At 45.6% G+C, this 22560-nt stretch overlaps 1 protein-coding gene across 2 annotated transcripts; it reads left to right on the forward strand.

Annotated features, from left to right (window-relative positions):
- Positions 1-1957: 1957 nt before the first annotated feature.
- Positions 1958-21879, forward strand: LOC139369568 (alpha-2-macroglobulin-like). 2 transcript variants are annotated; one of them, XM_071108817.1, is made up of 37 exons: positions 1958-2286; positions 3307-3394; positions 3578-3758; positions 5342-5498; positions 6041-6093; positions 6491-6511; positions 6770-6935; positions 7024-7108; positions 11356-11506; positions 11610-11730; positions 12174-12283; positions 12365-12538; positions 13332-13565; positions 13957-14023; positions 14098-14243; positions 14382-14531; positions 14867-15019; positions 15158-15245; positions 15433-15580; positions 15848-16073; positions 16156-16282; positions 16382-16503; positions 16598-16649; positions 16727-16810; positions 16919-17095; positions 17567-17642; positions 17814-17970; positions 18073-18147; positions 19391-19553; positions 19826-20016; positions 20273-20488; positions 20631-20755; positions 20946-21036; positions 21143-21211; positions 21357-21459; positions 21575-21628; positions 21778-21879. In XM_071108817.1, exons 2-36 carry the CDS (start codon positions 3309-3311, stop codon positions 21613-21615), a joined length of 4386 nt encoding a protein of 1461 aa, XP_070964918.1. In that variant the 5' UTR covers positions 1958-2286; positions 3307-3308; the 3' UTR covers positions 21616-21628; positions 21778-21879. The 2 variants fall into 2 exon arrangements, with proteins under 2 accessions (XP_070964918.1, XP_070964917.1); XM_071108816.1 differs by having other exon boundaries at positions 2251-2286; positions 15430-15580.
- Positions 21880-22560: the final 681 nt, after the last annotated feature.

A 22560-nucleotide genomic window follows, 5' to 3' on the forward strand; every position in this document is an offset into this window, starting at 1 on the left:
TGACCACAGCAGCCTGGTTGAAGGAGCAGAGAGGGGGATGGTGCTCTCTGTACCCAAAGAGGGCAACGTCATGACACTGGTTAACGAGTGACCTGATGGGACAGAGGTAGAGGAAGTGGTGGTGTCACCTTGGTAACCAGTCTTCCAGGGCCTTGCGTGTCTCCTCTGGGTTCTTGGTCCCACCTCTCGTCCGTCCCAGCCGGTTGGAGATTCGGTGGACGTGTGTGTGTACACAGACACACACACACAATAAAAACAAAAGATAGAATGAAAGTATCCCATGATGAGACGCCCACTATATAATCCAATAGAACTACCACTCTGCACCTGATCAGACCACATCACAACATGCAGACTAAAATATGGGATTTGTAGTCCTAAATGAGCCATACCTACCTTTGCCAGAGACCTGGTGCCAGGGGAGCCATCTTAGGTCCTACTCCAGGTAGTCGTACCAGGTCCTCCACTGTGTTAGGGATGTGATAATGGGATTTATTTGATCATGTCAATGATTAGAATATTCCACCCTGAAACCATATGATTGTATGAAATTGATTAGTCATGATGAAATTGATTAGAATAATGAGATTATTCTAATGGTGTGTGTGTGGTACCAATAAGTGAGTACTGATGGTGATGGTGGCCACACAAAATATTGACACTTTGGGCCCACTCACTTTTGTTGCCACTGTTTAGACATTAATGGCTGTGTGTTGAGTTATTTTGAGGGGACAGCAAATGTACACTGTTATACAAGCTGTACACTCACTACTTTACATTGTAGCAAAGTGTCATTTCTTCAGTGTTGTCACATGAAAACATATACTCAAATATTTACAAAAATGTGAGGGGTGTACTCACTTTTGTGATATACTGTATACATCCGTGTGTGTAGGTTGTCTATTATAGTATCTTAAAAACAGACTGAGCAAGATTCGGTGCCGACCTTGGTCGGGGCCACCGAGAGTACTTGGTCGGGGCCACCGAGAGTAGGATGGGGAGTAAGTCACGGATTCCCCTAAACTTTGTCAGCTGGGTAGGAGAACATTGTGTGCTAATGTTAGTGTGAATGTGTGTGAGTGAGAAGCCAGTATAAAATGAATTGTTTTGTACAACAGACCAGCGCTGTCGTAAATAAACTTTCTGACTATCGTAGCTGGGCCTCCGTCTGATTCATTTCAACCAGTTTCTTACAAATTCTGGCCTTCAGGCTGAGTACTTCATTGAATTGGGTTTATGAACATTGAGAACATAATTCTCGTGACAGGATGTTACCTCTAAACTCCCTCTGGAGCATCACCGACGTTTGCTTCAGGTACTTCACCTTGGTCTGGAGGGGGAGGGGGAGGGGGGGGGGGGGGGCGTAGGAGAGAAGACAGTAACGACTACCTCATCATCATCATGTGCAGTAACGACTACCTCATCTCTGTACCCCACACATAGAATTATCTGTAAGGTCCCTCAGTCGAGCAGTGGATTTCAAACACAGATTCAACCACAAAAACTAGGAAGGTTTTCCAATGTCTCATAAAGTAGAGCAGATGGGTTGGTAGATGGTTTAAAATAAAAAGCAGATATTGAATATCTCTTTCAACATGGTGAAGTTATCAATTACACTATGGATGGTGTGTCGATACACCCAGTCACTACAAAGATACAGGCGTCCTTCCCAACTCAGTTGCCAGAGAGGAAGGAAACTGCTCAGGGATTGTACCATGAGGCCAATGGTGACTTTAAAACAGTTACAGAGTTTAATGGCTGTGATAGGAGGGGATTCAATTATCTGTCCTGCGTTACCCCGGTGGAAGGAGTGTCTGGGATGCCTCTGGAGCATGAGCCAGGTGCCCCTTTCAAAGCCAGCTCAAAACAAAGTGATGTACGTCAAATCTAATTTCATTTGTCACATGCGCGAATACAAGTGTAGACTTTACCGTGAAATGCTTACTTACAAGCCCTTAACCAACAGTGCAGTTCAAGAAGAAGATAATATTGACCAAGTAGACTAAAATAAAAAGTAACACAATAAGAATAACAATAACGAGGCTATATACAAGGGGCACCGGTACCGAGTCCACAGGCTAGTTGAGGTAATCAACATGCTGCCTTGTTGACAATATGATCGAGCATTTGAAATGGCCGTTCAGTCTAATCGAACTCCCTGAATATCCAGCAGGTGCGAGCGCTTAGTAATTAGAAGGGAAAAAAGTCCGGAACTAAGGATATTTATAGGGACATGACCGACGGGGGTTGTTTACTTTCGACCGAGTCCACAAACAACCCGCTGCGGTGAGTATGCCTAGTGCACAGGTGCTATAGCGACTTGTGTTGCAATCATATACCCAAAACAATAGTTTTTTAAATGTTACTTGCATCTGGTCTTTTACAGGCTATACCAAATGCAATCCAAAAGGGTTTAGCAACATAATACTTTCTCCTCGTGCACGCTAGACACACTTTTGCAATCTATGTTTGGCGCCCAGTTTCTAGCCCGATATATTCTAACTCGGTTTAGAAGAAACACTAACCTACATGCAATTGAGCCTTTTTTACCGACCCGTGTCTGCAGCCTGGTCTCATGGACTATACGTAACATAGTAAAAGTAAATCTGCCAGGCTGGAATCTGTATGAGATGTTACGTTTGGTATTTTTACAGAAGACTGACAGCTACTTAAGGCAATAACCAAAAGGGTGGAGGGGTGGGTGTAGTAAAACTGACGTATAACATTTTGGGTAATAAGCACCATCATCTACTTTGGAACTACTTAGCTAAAAGGGCCAACATGCTAACCACCTTTACTCCTAATGTTTAGCCTAGATAATGTTAGCTACCTAGTTCATGTTGGCCACAACAAATTGGAATTTGTAAGATGTCTGTTAACATCATATGAAATGGATGGACATCCACGAATGTAATACATATAAAATGTAATATCATACTTGGTATTCGGTTTTGCGTACAAAATGATAGGAAGTGGTCTGAGACCAGGTTGGTGCCTGTTTGGGGATGCTGCGCCCTGTCTGGTGGTATGTCAGTGGGTAGATGCTTCTGATATGGAGTGCATGGTGTGCAGTGCCCAGGAAATACATTTTAATTCAATTGTTTGGTCTCTCACCCCCTAACCCTGTAGAATTGTATTTTATTAGCCAACCCTTAACCTATATCTCCTAACCTGCTGTGGAAGCTCTAACCTTATAGGTGAAGTCAATTGACAATCTGGATCCCATCTAGACACAACCTGCACGAATACAAGTGCAGTAGGAATACTGGGTCATAACAGACTTGTTGGTTTATTTTTCTCCTTTAGTCATGGTTCTTCCTGGGCTTCGGGTTTGGAGATGGATCCTCTTTGCCTGCATTCACTGGCTTTGTGTCTGTCAAGAGACTCCAAGACCGTAAGTCCATCTGCAGTTAGAATTTTGTGATCAGACTTGCTTCTCTCGTCTCGGTGTAACGTTCTCTTGTCAGAGCAATTTTTCATCTCCCCTTTTTGCAGATCTTTATCCCCCTGTATATTTCACCTGGCTTTGTGTTTAGAGATGTACTGATGTTCCTGTTGCCGGGTGTGTTCTCTGTAGGGTTTACATGGTAGCCGTTCCTGCAGTGATCCAGGCAGGCTCAGAGGCCAAGCTTTGTGCCAGCCTTCTGCAGCCCAACGAGACCCTGGTCATGACCGTATCTCTGATGGCCGACGGGCAGAACAAGAGACTTCTCCACCAGAGTTCTGACCAAGAGTTTCACCGCTGTTTCCAGTTTCAGGTCAGCCCAGCACTGTGGACTTCCAGAACCATTCCATTAAGAGTGGACTGTACTGCTCAGCTTTGATGCATCGCTTAGGTTCTTTGTGCAATGCCAGCTTATTTTATGGGAAATGTCAGTGGTGGCCTACCAGAACTTTCCTGTGATTCGGGCACCAATTTGTACCAGTTTTTGCTTTAATGCTAGTATATACTATTTAGACAAGTTATATACAGTGGGGCAAAAAATTATTTAGTCAGCCACCAATTGTGCAAGTTCTCCCACTTAAAAAGATGAGAGGCCTGTAATTTTCATCATAGGTACACTTCAACTATGACAAACAAAATGAGGAAAGAAAATCACATTGTAGGATTTTTAATGAATTTATTTGCAAATTATGGTTGACCAAATACTTATCTCAATACTTTGTTATATACCCTTTGTTGGCAATGACAGAGGTCAAATGATTTCTGTAAGTCTTCACAAGGTTTTCCGACACTGTTGCTGGTATTTTGGCCCATTCCTCCATGCAGATCTCCTCTAGAGCAGTGATGTTGCTGGGCAACACGGACTTTCAACTCCCTCAAGATTTTCTATGGGGTTGAGATCTGGAGACTGGCTAGGCCACTCCAGGACCTTGAAATGTTTCTTGCGAAGCCACTCCTTCGTTGCCCGAGCGGTGTGTTTGGGATCATTGTCATGCTGAAAGACCCAGCCACGTTTCATCTTCAATGCCCTTGCTGATGGAAGGAGTTTTTCACTCAATCTCACGATACATGGCCTCATTCATTCTTTCCTTTACACGGATCAGTCGTCCTGGTCCCTTTGCAGAAAAACAGCCCCAACGCATGATGTTTCCACCCCCATGCTTCACAGTAGGTTTGGATGCAACTCAGCATTCTTTGTCCTCCAAACATGACAAGTTGAGTTTTTACCAAAAAGTTATATTTTGGTGTCATCTGACCATATGACATTCTCGCAATCTTTTTCTGGATCATCCAAATGCTCTCTAGTGAGATCTTGCATGGAGCCCCAGATCGAGGGAGATTATCAGTGGTCTTGTATGTCTTCCATTTCCTAATAATTGCTCCCACAGTTGATTTCTTCAAACCATGCTGCTTACCTATTGCAGATTCAGTCTTCCCAGCCTGGTGCAGGTCTACAATTTTGTTTCTGGTGTCCTTTGACAGCTCTTTGGTCTTGGCCATAGTGGAGTTTGGAGTGTGACTGTTTGAGGTTGTGGACAGGTGTCTTTTATACTGATAACAAGTTCAAACATTACAAATCCTACAATGTGATTTTCTGGAGAAAATAAATTCTCATTTTGTCTGTCATAGTTGAAGTGTACCTATGATGAAAATTAAAGGCCTCTCCTTTTTAAGTGGGAGAACTTGCACAATTGGTGGCTGACTATAAATACTTCTTTGCCCCACTGTCTAACTTACAGTAGGCTGAATGCATAATGGGATCCCTGCAGTAGTTAAACGCTCTACCTCGAAGTGGCTAGTGGCTCTTACCAACTGGGCCACACGGCACCACATTTGAATGTCCTAAGTTATCGGTCCGTTTGTTCACCGGTGTTGCCCTGTTTCCGTCCCTGACAGGCCCCTCGTGTGAATAGCGACAAAGTGCAGAACTTTAAGGTGGAGGTTCGAGGAGAAACATTTCTATCAACAGAGGAGAGAAGGGTCATGATCAAACCCTACAGCCCCATGACGTTCATCCAAACGGACAAACCAATCTACAAACCAGGACAAACGGGTAATGTTAGAGCCGGTACACCTCTAGTCTGGTTGCTAAGAAACAGGCCAATGTTCTGTAATGGTTTACTCCGGGGCGTTGACCTTTTTGGGTCCCTGACCCCATTTTGACATCAACAGTTATCCACGACCCCACCATGCCCCCTTTGTTTATTTGAGGCTATAACAGTATTACAATGAAGTCCTGTCAGACTGACATCTGAAGGAAGTATTGTTTGAAATGCATCAGGCAATAATTGTGTAGAAAAGAACACATCATTGCTGGCAATGCTCTTCCCCAGTCTGGTCCCGTCCTCTCTGTTTTAACGTCATGCATTATGAGGATTGTAGAGGGAAACGGTAGACATCTGAAGAGCCTTGTTGTTCAGGAATGTGGTGCAGATGCAGTAAATCCCCCTGGGTTCACTCAGGATATGTACACTGGAATCAGGCTGGGAATCCTCAACCAGTATTTCTGGGAATCCTTGGACTTGAGAAAGTTGCCTGAAATGATGCTTCTAATATTCTCATTGTGTTTGTCGTCTTGTCGTTGGCTGTTTACAGTGCTTTTTAGAGTCGTCACCTTGGATACCCATTTTAGCCCCGTCAATCAGCTGGTGAGTTGAAAATATACGATTGACAATAGTATTTTAGTTCAGTCTCTACTATTTCAATCCAAGATGCAGAAGTGTCACAATACTATGATGGACAACGCAGTCTGGTATTATGCACAGCAATCAACCAGCCAAGACATGAGGCTTCCATTCATATAGGTCAGATTGGAATGTATGGGGTCATCTTTTCCTGAGATTGAATTGCAAATGCTACATGTGATGTTTACGTTAAGTGACCAAGCCAATCAGCTGTCTAGTAGCTGTAGACAGCTATGCTCTGATGTTTACGTTAAGTGACCAAGCCAATCAGCTGTCTAGTAGCTGTAGACAGCTATGCTCTGATTTGGCATTGGAGTTCTTAATGAAACATGACCCCATCTCTTGTCTTTGCCCTTCACAGTACAACATTGTGGAACTTGAGGTAAGATCCTTGTTGGTGTAACTTTATGTTGACTGTCAGTGTAAAGACGGCAGCATTATGACTCCCCCTGCTAGCTAGGTCCTCATATCCACCTACTGTACAAGTTAGCTAAATACTTCCAATCAGCGTTGTGTGTAATCTGGGCCCTCTTCAGTAGATGAATGTTGCAGATAGAACTGACTCCTTGTCCTGTATACTGTTGTGAACTCTCCACAACGTTGTGTCCTGCTGAACATGCCCCTTCCTATGAACCAACAGGACGTTAATCACAACCGGATTGGACAGTGGGTCAACACTACATCCAGTGGCAACATTCTGCAGCTTTCTCACCCCCTGAACTCTGAAGCACCTGTAGGATCCTATACCATTGTAGTGTGGATTGGTGAAGAGAAAATATACAACAACTTCAAGGTAGAACAGTATGGTAGGTTGAGTTTCTCTTTCATGCTCGGTAATGTTGCATCACAATCCCGGAACGTTCTGGAGTTGACTGCTGTTCTTTCTATCTGTAGTTTTGCCCAAGTTTGAGATCAAAATGAACCTCACTGACAAGATCAGCGTTGTTCAAGAGGAGTTTGAAGTGAAAGTGTGTGCAGAGTGAGTAAACACTATTGCTGATTTGCAATGTACTGTAGTTACAAGGTGATGTGGAACTCCACTACATGTCATTAATTATCTCATTACGCGAAGGCAGACCTGGGTTCAACTACTATTAGAAGTGTTACGTTTACTTTCACATTTCAAATGAAGGATTTCAAAATACAAGTAAATAACATTGTATTGGTCACAACACGTGTTTGGTTCATGTTGCGGGTGCAGCGATATAGATCAATGTCAGAGGTATAGAATACAGTATAAACATATGAGATGAGTAATGCAAGGTATGTAAGCATTATTAGTGACTAGTATTCCAATGATGTCAAGTCTGTAGGCAGCAGCCTCTGCTAGTACTGTAGCTTCATTTGATAATACACTTGGAAATTGTTATGCATTTGAGGATCCTCAAATACACTTATTTACACTTCCGGCGCCGACAGAGATGGCCGCCTCGCTTCGCGTTCCTAGGAAACTATGCAGTTTTTTGTTTTTTTACGTGTTATTTCTTACATTAGTACCCCAGGTCATCTTAGGTTTCATTACATACAGTCGAGAAGAACTACTGAATATAAGATCAGCATCAACTCACCATCAGTACGACCAAGAATATGTTTTTCGCGACGCGGATCCTGTGTTCTGCCTTACAAACAGGACAACGGAGTGGATCCTATGCAGCGACCCAAAAAAACGACTCCGAAAGAGAGGGAAACGAGGCGGTCTTCTGGTCAGACTCCGGAGACGGGCACAGCGCACACCACTCCCTAGCATTCTTCTTGCCAATGTCCAGTCTCTTGACAACAAGGTTGATGAAATCCGAGCAAGGGTAGCATTCCAGAGGGACATCAGAGACTGTAACGTTCTTTGCTTCACGGAAACGTGGCTTACTGGAGAGACGCTATCCGAAGCGGTGCAGCCAACAGGTTTCTCCACGCATCGCGCAGACAGGAAAAAACATCTTTCTGGTAAAAAGAGGGGCGGGGGCGTATGCCTTATGACTAACGTGACATGGTGCGATGAAAGAAACATACAGGAACTCAAATCCTTCTGTTCACCTGATTTAGAATTCCTCACAATCAAATGTAGACCGCATTATCTACCAAGAGAATTCTCTTCGATTATAATCACAGCCGTATATATCCCCCCCCAAGATGGCTCTGAACGAACTTTATTTAACTCTCTGCAAACTGGAAACAATTTATCCGGAGGCTGCATTCATTGTAGCTGGGGATTTTAACAAGGCTAATCTGAAAACAAGACTCCCCAAATTTTATCAGCATATCGATTGCGCAACCAGGGGAGGAAAGACCTTGGACCATTGTTACTCTAACTTCCGCGACGCATATAAGGCCCTGCCCCGCCCCCCTTTCGGAAAAGCTGACCACGACTCCATTTTGTTGATCCCTGCCTACAGACAGAAACTAAAACAAGAGGCTCCCACGCTGAGGTCTGTCCAACGCTGGTCCGACCAAGCTGACTCCACACTCCAAGACTGCTTCCATCACGTGGACTGGGAGATGTTTCGTATTGCGTCAGATAACAACATTGACGAATACGCTGATTCGGTGTGCGAGTTCATTAGAACGTGCGTTGAAGATGTCGTTCCCATAGCAACGATTAAAACATTCCCTAACCAGAAACCGTGGATTGATGGCAGCATTCGTGTGAAACTGAAAGCGCGAACCACTGCTTTTAATCAGGGCAAGGTGTCTGGTAACATGACCGAATACAAACAGTGCAGCTATTCCCTCCGCAAGGCTATCAAACAAGCTAAGCGCCAGTACAGAGACAAAGTAGAATCTCAATTCAACGGCTCAGACACAAGAGGCATGTGGCAGGGTCTACAGTCAATCACGGACTACAGGAAGAAACCCAGCCCAGTCACGGACCAGGATGTCTTGCTCCCAGGCAGACTAAATAACTTTTTTGCCCGCTTTGAGGACAATACAGTGCCACTGACACGGCCTGCAACGAAAACATGCGGTCTCTCCTTCACTGCAGCCGAGGTGAGTAAGACATTTAAACGTGTTAACCCTCGCAAGGCTGCAGGCCCAGATGGCATCCCCAGCCGCGCCCTCAGAGCATGCGCAGACCAGCTGGCCGGTGTGTTTACGGACATATTCAATCAATCCCTATACCAGTCTGCTGTTCCCACATGCTTCAAGAGGGCCACCATTGTTCCTGTTCCCAAGAAAGCTAAGGTAACTGAGCTAAATGACTACCGCCCCGTAGCACTCACATCCGTCATCATGAAGTGCTTTGAGAGACTAGTCAAGGACCATATCACCTCCACCCTACCTGACACCCTAGACCCACTCCAATTTGCTTACCGCCCTAATAGGTCCACAGACGATGCAATCTCAACCACACTGCACACTGCCCTAACCCATCTGGACAAGAGGAATACCTATGTGAGAATGCTGTTCATCGACTACAGCTCGGCATTCAACACCATAGTACCCTCCAAGCTCGTCATCAAGCTCGAGACCCTGGGTCTCGACCCCGCCCTGTGCAACTGGGTACTGGACTTCCTGACGGGCCGCCCCCAGGTGGTGAGGGTAGGCAACAACATCTCCTCCCCGCTGATCCTCAACACTGGGGCCCCACAAGGTTGCGTTCTGAGCCCTCTCCTGTACTCCCTGTTCACCCACGACTGCGTGGCCACGCACGCCTCCAACTCAATCATCAAGTTTGCGGACGACACAACAGTGGTAGGCTTGATTACCAACAACGATGAGACGGCCTACAGGGAGGAGGTGAGGGCCCTCGGAGTGTGGTGTCAGGAAAACAACCTCACACTCAACGTCAACAAAACTAAGGAGATGATTGTGGACTTCAGGAAACAGCAGAGGGAACACCCCCCTATCCACATCGATGGAACAGTAGTGGAGAGGGTAGCAAGTTTTAAGTTCCTCGGCATACACATCACAGACAAACTGAATTGGTCCACTCACACAGACAGCATCGTGAAGAAGGCGCAGCAGCGCCTCTTCAACCTCAGGAGGCTGAAGAAATTCGGCTTGTCACCAAAAGCACTCACAAACTTCTACAGATGCACAATCGAGAGCATCCTGGCGGGCTGTATCACCGCCTGGTATGGCAACTGCACCGCCCTCAACCGTAAGGCTCTCCAGAGGGTAGTGAGGTCTGCACAACGCATCACCGGGGGCAAACTACCTGCCCTCCAGGACACCTACACCACCCGATGTCACAGGAAGGCCATAAAGATCATCAAGGACATCAACCACCCGAGCCACTGCCTGTTCACCCCGCTATCATCCAGAAGGCGAGGTCAGTACAGGTGCATCAAAGCTGGGACCGAGAGACTGAAAAACAGCTTCTATCTCAAGGCCATCAGACTGTTAAACAGCCACCACTAACACTGAGTGGCTGCTGCCAACACACTGACACTGACTCAACTCCAGCCACTTTAATAATGGGAATTGATGGGAAATGATGTAAATATATCACTAGCCACTTTAAACAATGCTACCTTATATAAATGTTACTTACCCTACATTATTCATCGCATACGTATATACTGTACTCTATATCATCGACGGTATCCTTATGTAATACATGTATCACTAGCCACTTTATACTATACTATGCCACTTTGTTTACATACTCATCTCATTTGTACATACTGTACCCGATACCATCTACTGTATCTTGCCTATGCTGCTCTGTATCACTCATTCATATATCCTTATGTACATATTCTTTATCCCCTTACACTGTGTACAAGACAGTAGTTTTGGAATTGTTAGTTAGATTACTTGTTATTACTGCATTGTCGGAACTAGAAGCACAAGCATTTCGCTACACTCGCATTAACATCTGCTAACCATGTGTATGTGACAAATAAAATTTGATTTGATTTGAAATATGCATGTGGTCTGCATTAATGACCCATGCTAATTGAAGACCTATAGTGCTACTGCTCAAGTCTTAAACTGCTGCTAGGATCCCTGAGATTTGTTAGTGGCATTTACATGAACAGCTGGTTCTTCGGTCATAAAGCATCTCAGATTAGGATGGCTGTTCTAGGATCAGGTCCCAGCCTTGACATGTGACCTCGTTCATTATGATCTATAGTTAAAACTGATCCCGTTCTGAGGCTCTATGAATACAGGTCCAGATTCATTGACCGTGTTCAACGCCTGACTTCAAGCCTTTAGGTCTTGTGTTTTTAATATGGTAACTGGATGCAGGAAGTTGACACTTGTCTTGTTGTGAATTGAAATCAGATACACGTATGGGCAGCCTGTACCTGGTAAAGCAGGGGTGAAGTTGTGCCGACCTTTGGTGGACAATGCAGTGATACCAATAACAGTTGATGAGCGAAATCCACAAGGAGTTCCTGATTACACACCTCCATGCCACAAAGAGTCAATAGAGGTCTGTCTGCTTTCCTAAAACGAGTAGTGCTGTTTTTACCAACATACTACATTTTGAATGGGATTTAAATGTGTTTTTATGTGGTTCTGCTTGCTTTTCCTAGATGGACCATACTGGCTGTGCTTCTTATGTCTTCAACATGGCACTTTTCACAAAGAATGCAGGAGAGAAATTGCTGGGAGATGTGTTTAGTTTCCATGCAGAAGTACAGGAGGAGGGGACAGGCAAGTCCTCATCACAATCCTTATGAGATGCGTCATGTTGACTCAATACAAACCCTTCATTTCACTTCAGCTGATGGCGACGTAACTATTGGCTGTTTCATTAGATCAGGTTCCCTAACTGTCCTGGGGTTCCCCCTGGGTTCATGTTTTGGTTTTTGCCCGAGCGCTACACAGCTGACTGGAATAACCATCTCATAATGTAGTTGTGATTTGAATCAGCTGTAGTGCCAGGGCAAGAAACTACAAGGTGCACCCAGGGGGGGGGGGGTCCCAGAACTGAGTTTGGGTTACTCTGCGTTGGCTCAAGGTTGGTAAGAAAGAGCTTTTTGACCGTTGGTGCTACAGCAGGGTTTTATATAATGCTGTTTTAATGTTCTCTGGAAGCTGCACTGCAACTCACTTTCTGCGTTGTGAAATATACCATATTTGTTTTAATTTGACAGGTATTACACTGTCAGAGGAGAGAAATGTAGAGCTCTCCTATGTGATTGGAGAATTCACATTTGTTGACACGCCCCAAATCTATGAGCATGGATCAATTATCGAAGGCAAGGTAAGTCCAAATGGTGTTCCTGTTGCATTGTGGATGCTTGGTTTGTCCTGCTTCCTGAACTGCTTCCCGCCCTTTCCTCAGATAAATGCTGTTCGATTTAACAACACACCCATCTCTGACATGTTAGTCTACCTGTTCGAGGAGAAAGGCTGGTCCTCATATCTACGACTACAGAACCTAACCACGGACAGTCGTGGTATTGCCAGGTTCTCCGTCAACACAACCAGTCTGCCCAAAGAGAATATTAACCTCGTAGTAAGTATGATTCCTTCTAGGTTTGAGAGACTTTATAATCGATGCCAGTCTCTGGGACTAAACAATATCTACATTTTAAATAGAACTATAACTAATTAAACTTTATTATATCTGATTAATAATGTTAATTCATAAGGAAGGGATTGTGGTTTTTTTAACCAAGCAAAAAGGGTTGTTAACCTGTGGTTGAACCGACTCAACTTAGCTCTGGGATGTTTAGATAAGGTAGAGTTCTCCATTATCTGGAACTGTCTTCTAAATAGTGATGGATGAAGGTGAAGATTCCAGAAGTGAATCTGGATAAGTGTGTGTCTGGAGTGAGTGAGCTAGTGGGTTGGAATCAACTGTTGAACCTGTTCTGTCCTGGTCATAGGAGGAAAGACATTTTATAACCTATGACGTCATATTTTGTATATAAACTGTTTGTGGTTTCATGGCAGCGAGCTCCGAGAATAAATAGTGTCATCTAATTTTGATAAGACTGGTCCCTGTCTATTTTATACAAATAAGAATCTTACAAATTCTTAAACAGAGTGCATTTAATTAATGAACATATAGGAATTATGACATTCCTGTGACGGGGGAACCAAAATGTGCACCGCTTGGGGTCCCCAGGACAGTTGGGGAAACAATGCCCAGAGGTCATGACCCTAACAGGCTCGGTGGAAGTAAGGTGGATCTGTTACTATATTGCTTCCTGTCATCCTCTCAGATCCCCACTGTATATAGGACGGGCTCTAGGAGTTGATTTAGGATTGGGCCTTTAGTTACTATTCCTTTTGTTCCTTTCCAGGTGAGCGACGCCCCACAAGTGGAGTACCCAGGATACAGGGTCCCCTATTTCAACAGAGGGCAACACCTACTCTCGCTGATCCAGCCCGCTGCCCCTGACATTAAACCGTCCAGCTCCCTGGCTATTCAGAAGGTGGAGAAACCACTGGCGTGTGGGCAGGCGGTGTCGATCACCATCCGCTATGCCATCGTAGGGGAGACTGTCCCAAAGGGCTCTGTGGCTGTCCTCTACCTGGTGAGTAGAACCAGGAACAACCTGCAAACCCATGGTGCCTCTCAAACAGCACCATATTTCCTATTTGCACTCCTTTTGACCAGGATCATGTCAGACATTTCCCGAGACACACTTTCAAAGGAAGGATGTTCCTAAACTACACCAATACTCCTAATCAACCACTGTAACCCAACCTTGCTCATGTTACAAATTGGAATTCGTAATATATAAATAATACATTTAGCAAATTCATAACCTATATGAAATGGATGATGGGCATCCACAAATGAATAGGTGCTAACGTATCATACTAATGGGAGTCGTGGATTTGTTAACCGTGTTACGTCTACCCCATGAGTCCAGGTTGCAACGTCTCCACTCTGTTGCTGAGAACTGTTTCCTTTCCCTCCAGGCCTTGTCCAGAGGGGTCATAGTTCAGCATGGACACATCAATGTTACTGTGCAGCAGGACAGTCCTGGTGAGTGAGTTTCATGAAGTGATTCTGAACGTTCTGGAAGGTGCTTAATGAGTGACCTGCTCTTTGCGTTGCAGTAGCCGAGGGTGACGTCACCTTGACGTTGGCAGTGGTCCCAGAGATGGCGCCGGTGGTTCAGCTCCTGGTGTACAGTATGCTACCCAGTGAGACTGTCATCGCCCACAGCATGAACTTCCCCACTGAGAAATGCTTCAGGAACAAGGTGTGTGTGTGTGTGGAGGAGTCTGGCATATCCCCAGTGACTGTACATCACAAACATTGTTGTCATTTTATGAAAGGTGTCCAGTATTTCCATGCAGACTGTAATCATACCTGGAGTAATGGTATCTGTGTCTGCCAGGTGTTGGTGGAGTTCTCACCCTCCAACGCTGTCCCAGGGGAGGAGAACACCCTGCATCTCTCGGCCCGGCCCGGTTCCCTCTGTGGGCTCAGTGCTGTTGACCAGAGTGTTGGCATCATGGAGCCAGGGAAGAGGCTGGATGCTGACAAGGTAACACAGCTCACTGAAGTGAACAACAGTGGTACCACCATACCTACTGTTTTGGTGGTGCTGGGAATACAACCAGTGACCACAGCAGACATGGAGTGGATCTGTTCACTGTTGGGAGCTTTTATCAAATGTGATGGGACTCATTCTCTGGCTTGAGGCCCACTTTCTATTGACTCTCAGTAACTGGAAAGCACCTCCTTGTTGATGGGACAACTTTCTAAACGTTTAGCAATGGACAACAAAATGGAGTGTTTCCCCAAGTAGTCGTTTCAGTCTGTTCTGTTTGGTCCCCAATGAACAAGGTCATTTCACACCTCCCTGTTGTCCCATTCCAGATATTTGATTTGCTACCGGTCAAGGAGACGACCTATGTTCCCTACGAGCTTGAAGATCCAGTAGCATGTTTACGCGTTAGACCAAGGAGATCCATAATACCACACCCATATGGACCGTCTGAGCAGACAAATGATCCTTATGCAGCTTTTCAGGTAAATATTTCTGCCCTGTTTTCTCAACTTGAAGCCTCTTCTTTCTGGGAAGAATCAGTCACCATACTGTTACAATGTGTTAAACTTAATAGAATGACAAACTGACTTTTATTACTAAATTGGTTCTGCTTTTTCTAGACACTGGGATTGAAGCTAGCGACTAACCTGGATATAAGAGTACCTTCCTGCCTCAGTTACCAGGGGAACCAGTACTATCGCTCCTATGGTGAGATGTCCTTACCAACCCTTATTCTCATTGCCAAGTCTAATGAATCTTGGGTTATGGATGACCATTTGCTAGAATAACAAAGCCTGGTTAAACTGGTCTAAACACTGCATGCACTCACTGAGCCCAGCAGCATTCAGTCTATTTTTAACTTGACACTAATGGCCATGTTTTGTGTTGGTAGTAGCTTACAGCCTAATGGCTAGGCCTGGATCAGCGGGTCCTAGACTTGAAATGGCTGTGGCTGGTGGACTTGCCGCTCCACCTCTGCCACCCATACAGACGGTCCGTACATTCTTCCCTGAGACATGGATTTGGGACCTTGTGGAAGTTGGGTAAGTGCTCTGCAGAGTGAGGCCGACCTCTTGTGAAAGCCCTCTTAGCTCTTGCCTCGTATCCAAACAGTAGTGGTGTAGATTAGGAACCTGAACCTCTGTAAACTGTAGGTCAGCTTCCTCTTAGGAAATACCCTTTGACCTCAATGGGTGTCCCTGGTTAGATAAAGCTTAAATGCATTTGTAACAACAAACTGTGTTGAAATTAGTCTTTCTCTATTAGACACGTGGTGGCTTTCTGTTTGAACTCTGACCTCTGTATTCCAGGGAGTCTGGATCTTTAGATGTCCCCCTGACAGTCCCAGACACCATCACCACCTGGGAGACTGAGGTCTTCTGCCTGGCCCCCAGTGGCTTTGGTCTGGCTCCTCTGGTGGAGCTCACGGTCTTCCAGCCCTTCTTCCTGGAGCTCACCCTGCCCTACTCAGTCATCCGGGGAGAGCACTTTGAGCTGAAGGCCACTGTGTTTAACTACCTCTCCAAGTGCATCATGGTACGACGCTGCACCAGGATGGTTTCTTGAGTTGCATTGTTTGTCGTACCACGTTATCTTACCCCGTGTTCCTCTTTGGCAGGTTTCTGTGACTCCAGCTCTTTCCTCAGACTACACTCTCACACCCTTGCGTGATGTCCAGGACTCCTCGTGCTTGTGTGCCAATGGACGAAAGACCTTCAGTTGGACTATGGCCCCCTCTGTCCTGGGTTAGTCTTCATCTGTTCAAACGGCAGAATGGATGTCAACCTGAGTTGTGTACTGTCACCGTATTGGATGTTGTGTAACCTGCGCTGTACTGTGTGTAGGGGTTTTGAATGTGTCTGTTAGTGCGGCGGCTGTCCGGTCCCAGACTGCGTGTGACAAAGGGGTTGTGAACGTACCGGAGAGAGGACGCGTTGACACAGTCACACGGAGCCTGCTGGTGAAGGTATGTAGTCTACCGCTGTGGGAGAACTAACGTTAGGTAGCACAGATACTGTCTAGTGGAACTGCCTCTGAAATGAATCCCTCTCCTCCTCCAGGCTGAGGGAACAGAGAAGAGCCACACCTACAACTGGTTGCTGTGTCCTACTGGTCAGTAATGAATCAACGTTGAATGTTCACGGTGGTTGACGTGATCATCTTCATTCAGCTCCTCTTTGTGTCCACAGGAGAAGCTCTGACGGAGGAGGTGGAACTGCAACTTCCCCAGAATGTGGTGGATGGCTCTGCTAGGATTTCCCTCTCAGTTCTGGGTAAAATAAACCATTGTGTAGTGGTGGGAAGACGAACCTTCTCCAGTGACGATGCTGCTGTTTGCTGAAGAGGACAGTCTGTAACAGAAGTCCCTTGTTTCTCTGTAGGGGACATCCTGGGTCGGGCCCTCAACAACCTGGATGGACTGTTGCAGATGCCGTATGGGTGTGGGGAGCAGAATATGGCCCTGCTCTCCCCCAATATCTACATCCTGGAGTACCTGAGGAACACAGAGCAGCTCACGCCATCCATCCTAGAAAAGGCCACCAAGTTCCTCACTAGTGGTAGGAGAGTCCCTTCAAATCTGTCTTGATTAGATGCCAAATCCACAAACCGGGCTGGATTTGTCCAATTAGAGGATTTTGTTTTCTCCACAGTGTACCCTGCTGTCATGGTAACGGCGGAGCTGCATGACAGATGATATCAATGTCTTAACATCACTGACCCAACACATGGTTTTCTACTGAAGTCATTTGATGGTAGAATATTGACACTGTCTCATAGCACCCTATTCCTTACATAGGGCAGGACTCTCCAACCTTGTTACTGTCCTGTATGTAGGTTTTCACTCCAACCCTAATCTCGCTCCCCTTCTAATAATTAGCTGGTTGAATGGGGTTAATTACAACTTGGTTGGAGGGTAGCTCTCCGTGAACAGGGTTGGAGAGCCCTGATATATAGGGAGCCGTTTGGGGCACAACTCTGGGAATAGAACAAGCGCTTGGTCACCGTTGATGATAAAAACCCACCGGCAGGTTACCAACGGCAGCTGAACTACAAGAATGCCGATGGTGCGTACAGCACGTTTGGACAAGGCTTGGGGAACACCTGGTGAGTACTTGGCTTGTTTTTCACCTATTGGTAGTTTCAATGACGTATTGACCAATCAAATGGCATCTCTGGCATGGAGACGCTGGATAGGACAGCTGACGTGTGATGTCATGACTTGGAGCTTGACGATATGATGTCAGGGCTTTTAAATGAATCCACTTCTTTCTTCAGGCTGACTGCTTTTGTCTTGAGATCCTTTGGCAAAGCCCAGTCTTTCATCTATGTTGACCCGGCAACGATGGAGCAATCCAAGACTTGGTTGGAACGTCAACAAGGCCAACATGGCTGTTTCAGAACTTTAGGGAAGCTCCTGAACAACAGAATGAAGGTATTTTATATTGCTAATAAACTGGTTGTCTGTTTCGTCAGACCGGCCGTAGTTTGATTTCAACAGGCTAGATACAGTTGGTGTCTTGACATTGTTTTCTAGGGTGGAGTGACGGATGAAGTCACACTGACGGCTTACATCACTGCTTCAATGCTGGAGCTCAACATGTCCGTGACGGTAAGTAGCTTCACTCCATGGAACCATTTCTCACACCGTCATTACAGGCAACTCATTCAGCCTCCTGTATGACATCTGTTTTACATCAACTGTCAAATAAATAAAAAATATTTGTCACAGAGCGGCATAGGCAAGATGCAGTAGATGGTATTGAGTACAGTATATACATATACATATGAGATGAATAATGTAGGGTATGTAACATTATATTAGGTAGCATTGTTTTAAAGTGGCTAGTGATATATTTTACATTTCCCATCAATTCCCATTATTAAAGTGGCTGGTGTTGAGTCAGTGTCAGTGTGTTGGCAGCAGCCACTCAATGTTAGTGGTGGCTGTTTAACAGTCTGATGGCCTTGAGATAGAAGCTGTTTTTCAGTCTCTCGGTCCCAGCTTTGATGCACCTGTACTGACCTCGCCTTCTGGATGATAGCGGGGTGAACAGGCAGTGGCTCGGGTGGTTGTTGTCCTTGATGATCTTTATGGCCTTCCTGTGACATCGGGTGGTGTAGGTGTCCTGGAGGGCAGGTAGTTTGCCCCCGGTGATGCGTTGTGCAGACCTCACTACCCTCTGGAGAGCCTTACGGTTGAGGGCGGAGCAGTTGCCGTACCAGGCGGTGATACAGCCCGACAGGATGCTCTCGATTGTGCATCTGTAGAAGTTTGTGCTTTTGGTGACAAGCCGAATTTCTTCAGCCTCCTGAGGTTGAAGAGGCGCTGCTGCGCCTTCTTCACGATGCTGTCTGTGTGAGTGGACCAATTCAGTTTGTCTGTGATGTGTACGCCGAGGAACTTAACTTACTACCCTCTCCACTACTGTTCCATCGACGTGGATGGAACAGCTTCTACGATGTAGTGAAGTAATTTCTCTGCAAGTAGCCTATGAAATAACAGAATGGGCTTAGATCTGTTACTACTGATATTAGGCTCTGTATGCTACTGTAAAGTGAGGTGTAAATGTGCTCTAGTCTGGTCCCAGATCTGTTGGCGTCTGATTTTTCAGCTTTATTTTTAGAGTGCCATGCCTCTTTAGTAGGGGACCTCTGCATATACACAAATTATACCCTTTACAAATGTAATAAAATGTACAAGGAAAAACAATCCCGTTCCTCAGCAAAAAGTGTTCCCTAATCAACAATTTGAACTGCCTGAGGCCCCAGAACAACAAGTTGAATGGAACCCAGTCCAAACTGATCTGGGACCAGGCTGGCTTTTAATGTGCTGCTGTCATTCTGTGCTCTAGGATCCTGTTGTGGACCACAGCTTGTCTTGCCTGAAGAACTCCACCAGTGATTTGTCCAACACCTACGCTACTGCTCTGCTGGCCTACACCTTCACCCTGGCAGGTGACATGGAGACACGGGCCCGGCTTCTGCAGCACCTCGACACCATCTCATTTCAAGAGGGTGAGCTATATCCTGGTAGCGCTGTCTTACCTTGATTGAGCATGCCTGGATAATGGAGTACTCCTAAAAGTGCAAACCCTCAGACCATCTGGCACTCCAGAGAGGCCCAATAAAATGATTAATTTTAAATTATTGTTAAGAAGAAAAAAAATACTCTTGCTCCTAAAAAATGTTTTGGACATGAATTGGGGAGGTCAGAACTTTGTATTGTGTAGTCTGTATTAGGATGAATAAGCTAGTCCTTATTCTGGTGTGTGCTCCTCAACCCTCAGGGGGTCTCCTGCACTGGTCCCAGTCCTCCTCGGAGACCTCACCCTCCCTGGAGGTGGAGATCAGCTCCTACGTTCTGCTGGCGTCCCTCAGTGCCTCTTCTCGGTCGACCTCTGACCTGGGCTACGCCTCCCGCATCGTCAGGTGGCTGGTGAGGCAGCAGAACGCCTACGGAGGCTTCTCTTCCACCCAGGTATACTTCCTAAACACCAGTGGTCTGAAATGGTGCACTAGTACAAACATTGACTTGTATCAGACCACAGGGCATGTGTTCTTCATGTCCAACCTGGTGAGGCTCCCTTCCACTGATAGAGCCTAGAAACCATCATCGTAATGGATGGAATTGGGATTTAGTCACTTTAGCAACTGTTCAATGTGAGAAATAATCAACCCTTTTAAAATGGTCTCTTTTCATTTTGAACTGATTGTCCTGTGGTGTGCATGTCTAGGACACGGTGGTGGCCCTCCAGGCCCTGGCTCTCTACTCCACCAGGGTGTTCAGTAGAGGAGGAGCCAGCACGGTGACGGTCAGGTCTCCCAGTGGGGACCGGTGCCGCTTCCATGTGAACCAAAACAACAAGCTTCTGTACCAGGAGAGGGCGCTGCAGGACACAGAAGGGAAGTACAGCGTTGAAGTGCAGGGCAGTGCTTGTGCCTCAGTGCAGGTCAGTGACAACGCATCTCTCCTCCAGTCCTGTGGCGCAAGATGCCCTTTAATACACAGTACAGGGAAGCTGTTTCTTCTGGCTCATAAAATGTTTGTATTCGGACAGGATGGTTTCCCTGACTTCCTCTTCTCTATCCCAGGTGGTGCTCCGCTACAACGTCCCTACTCCTACCAGAAGCACAACGCTCAGTATCCAGGTGACTCCAGAGGTGGACTGCAACAGGAAGTCTTTGAGACCCAGAGTCACGCTGAAGCTCCAGTCTCGGTCAGAATGAAGGACATATTTGTATGAATTCTAGTAAATGTGTGACCTGCAGAATGGGTTTGACCCAAATGAATTAGTTTTGTTATACCTGTGTATATTGACCTTCTAGTTGGTACCTCGGCTTGGATCAGTCAGAATGCTTATCTGGTCTTTATGGATAAAAAAATCAGCTGTCAATCATCTTTCTCAGATATCATGGAAAGGAGCTCACCACCAATATGATTATAGTGGATTTGAAAATGCTCTCTGGGTTTTCTCCAGATCCAGACTCTTTGGGGAGGGTGAGTTGTTGGGACCTTTATCCATGGAGGTCTTGCCTCGTCTGTGTCCCTTTGTTTAAGGATGACGGTTCTTTGTTCATGCAATATCAATGACTTGTCTTCACAGCTGAGGGGTTCAAGTCAAGTGGATCGTGTTGATATCAAAGATGACCATGTGTTAATGTACTTGACAGAGGTGAGGTGAAAACCATCTATCAGTTTGAAACCATTCACATGGCACTTCATATAATGGGCTTCATCTAAACATAATATATTTTGATGTACAGTAACTTCTGCTTTGATCATTTAATGACCCATATGTTTTTTTTTTCTCCCAACAGCTGACATCACTTCCTTTCCACATCACCCTGGACATCATACAGGAGCTCCCAGTACAGAATCTAAAGCCAGCAGTGGTCAAGATCTATGACTACTACCAGCCAAGTAAGTTACTCTACTAACCCTCCCCAAAACATTATTTTTTTCTCCCCCCCTCTTCTGAGGAACATTTGGTCAACTTGTTTTAATTTACTGAGACGAAGCTGTCTTACGGTTACAGGTGACCAGGCTGAGACAGAATACGTCTTCCCTTGCAACTAGGGGTTCCAAGCTGGTGAGCTACTTGAAATCTGGAGTTATTGGTGATGAATTGTGTTCTAGCTGACTCTTGTACTATCCATGATTTAGGGAGCCAGTCTTCCTTTAATCTAAATGTTGGTCAGTTTGCTAAAAGATTCATTGAATGTCTTTGCTCCTCGACAGATGGAAGAAGATGACATTGATGTCACACCTGCAACCCTTGAGACGTCTTTCAAGTGCTGAAGTAAAACTATTGATCTGGAAATAAAGTTTCATTAGAACCCTTTTCTGGAGCCTTTTGTCTCTGAGCAGTGAGGTGAATATTGAGGCAGTGGTGTTCATCCTGGGGTACATTAAGCAATGTGATTGGGTCCAGTAAACAGAGCAGCTCTCTGGAGGTGTAGTTTCCATCTGTGCTGTTAATCAGGGTCGCCAACTGTACAAAGGTGTAGATGTTGGGTTCTCATCTCTTCTGTTCCTCAGTCTGGGACATGGACCCCTGTAGTTGTGAAGGCCTGCGTCTCATCAGGGTCAGGACTTTTTACCACTAAATGATTTACTCCTTACGGTATTGAGTCCTGGCTATGAGTTCCTGATGAATGGTGTGGACAAGGCAGGGCAAGATGTGGTAAACGCCTCACAAATCAATGAGACTGACGACCCAACAGATACTCTAGAGCTCTACTGACGACCCAGCAGATACTCTAGAGCCCTACTGACGACCCAACAGATACTCTAGAGCCCTACTGACGACACGACTCGCATCTCGTTCATAGACTTTAGTATGCAAACATACTGGGATTAAGAGTAGCTGTGAAAAGCAGTGTTTATGACCAGACAATGGGACAGAAAAGACCATGTTCTGGGTTGACTGACAGCTCAGCATGTACAGTAAACTAAGTAATTACTCTACTTTTGACGGCGGTACAATACCAGATGTTTCGGTTCAGATTTAGCAAGCCCTCT

Source organism: Oncorhynchus clarkii, chromosome 17 (genome assembly GCF_045791955.1).
Source record: "Oncorhynchus clarkii lewisi isolate Uvic-CL-2024 chromosome 17, UVic_Ocla_1.0, whole genome shotgun sequence".
NCBI lineage: Eukaryota > Metazoa > Chordata > Actinopteri > Salmoniformes > Salmonidae > Oncorhynchus > Oncorhynchus clarkii.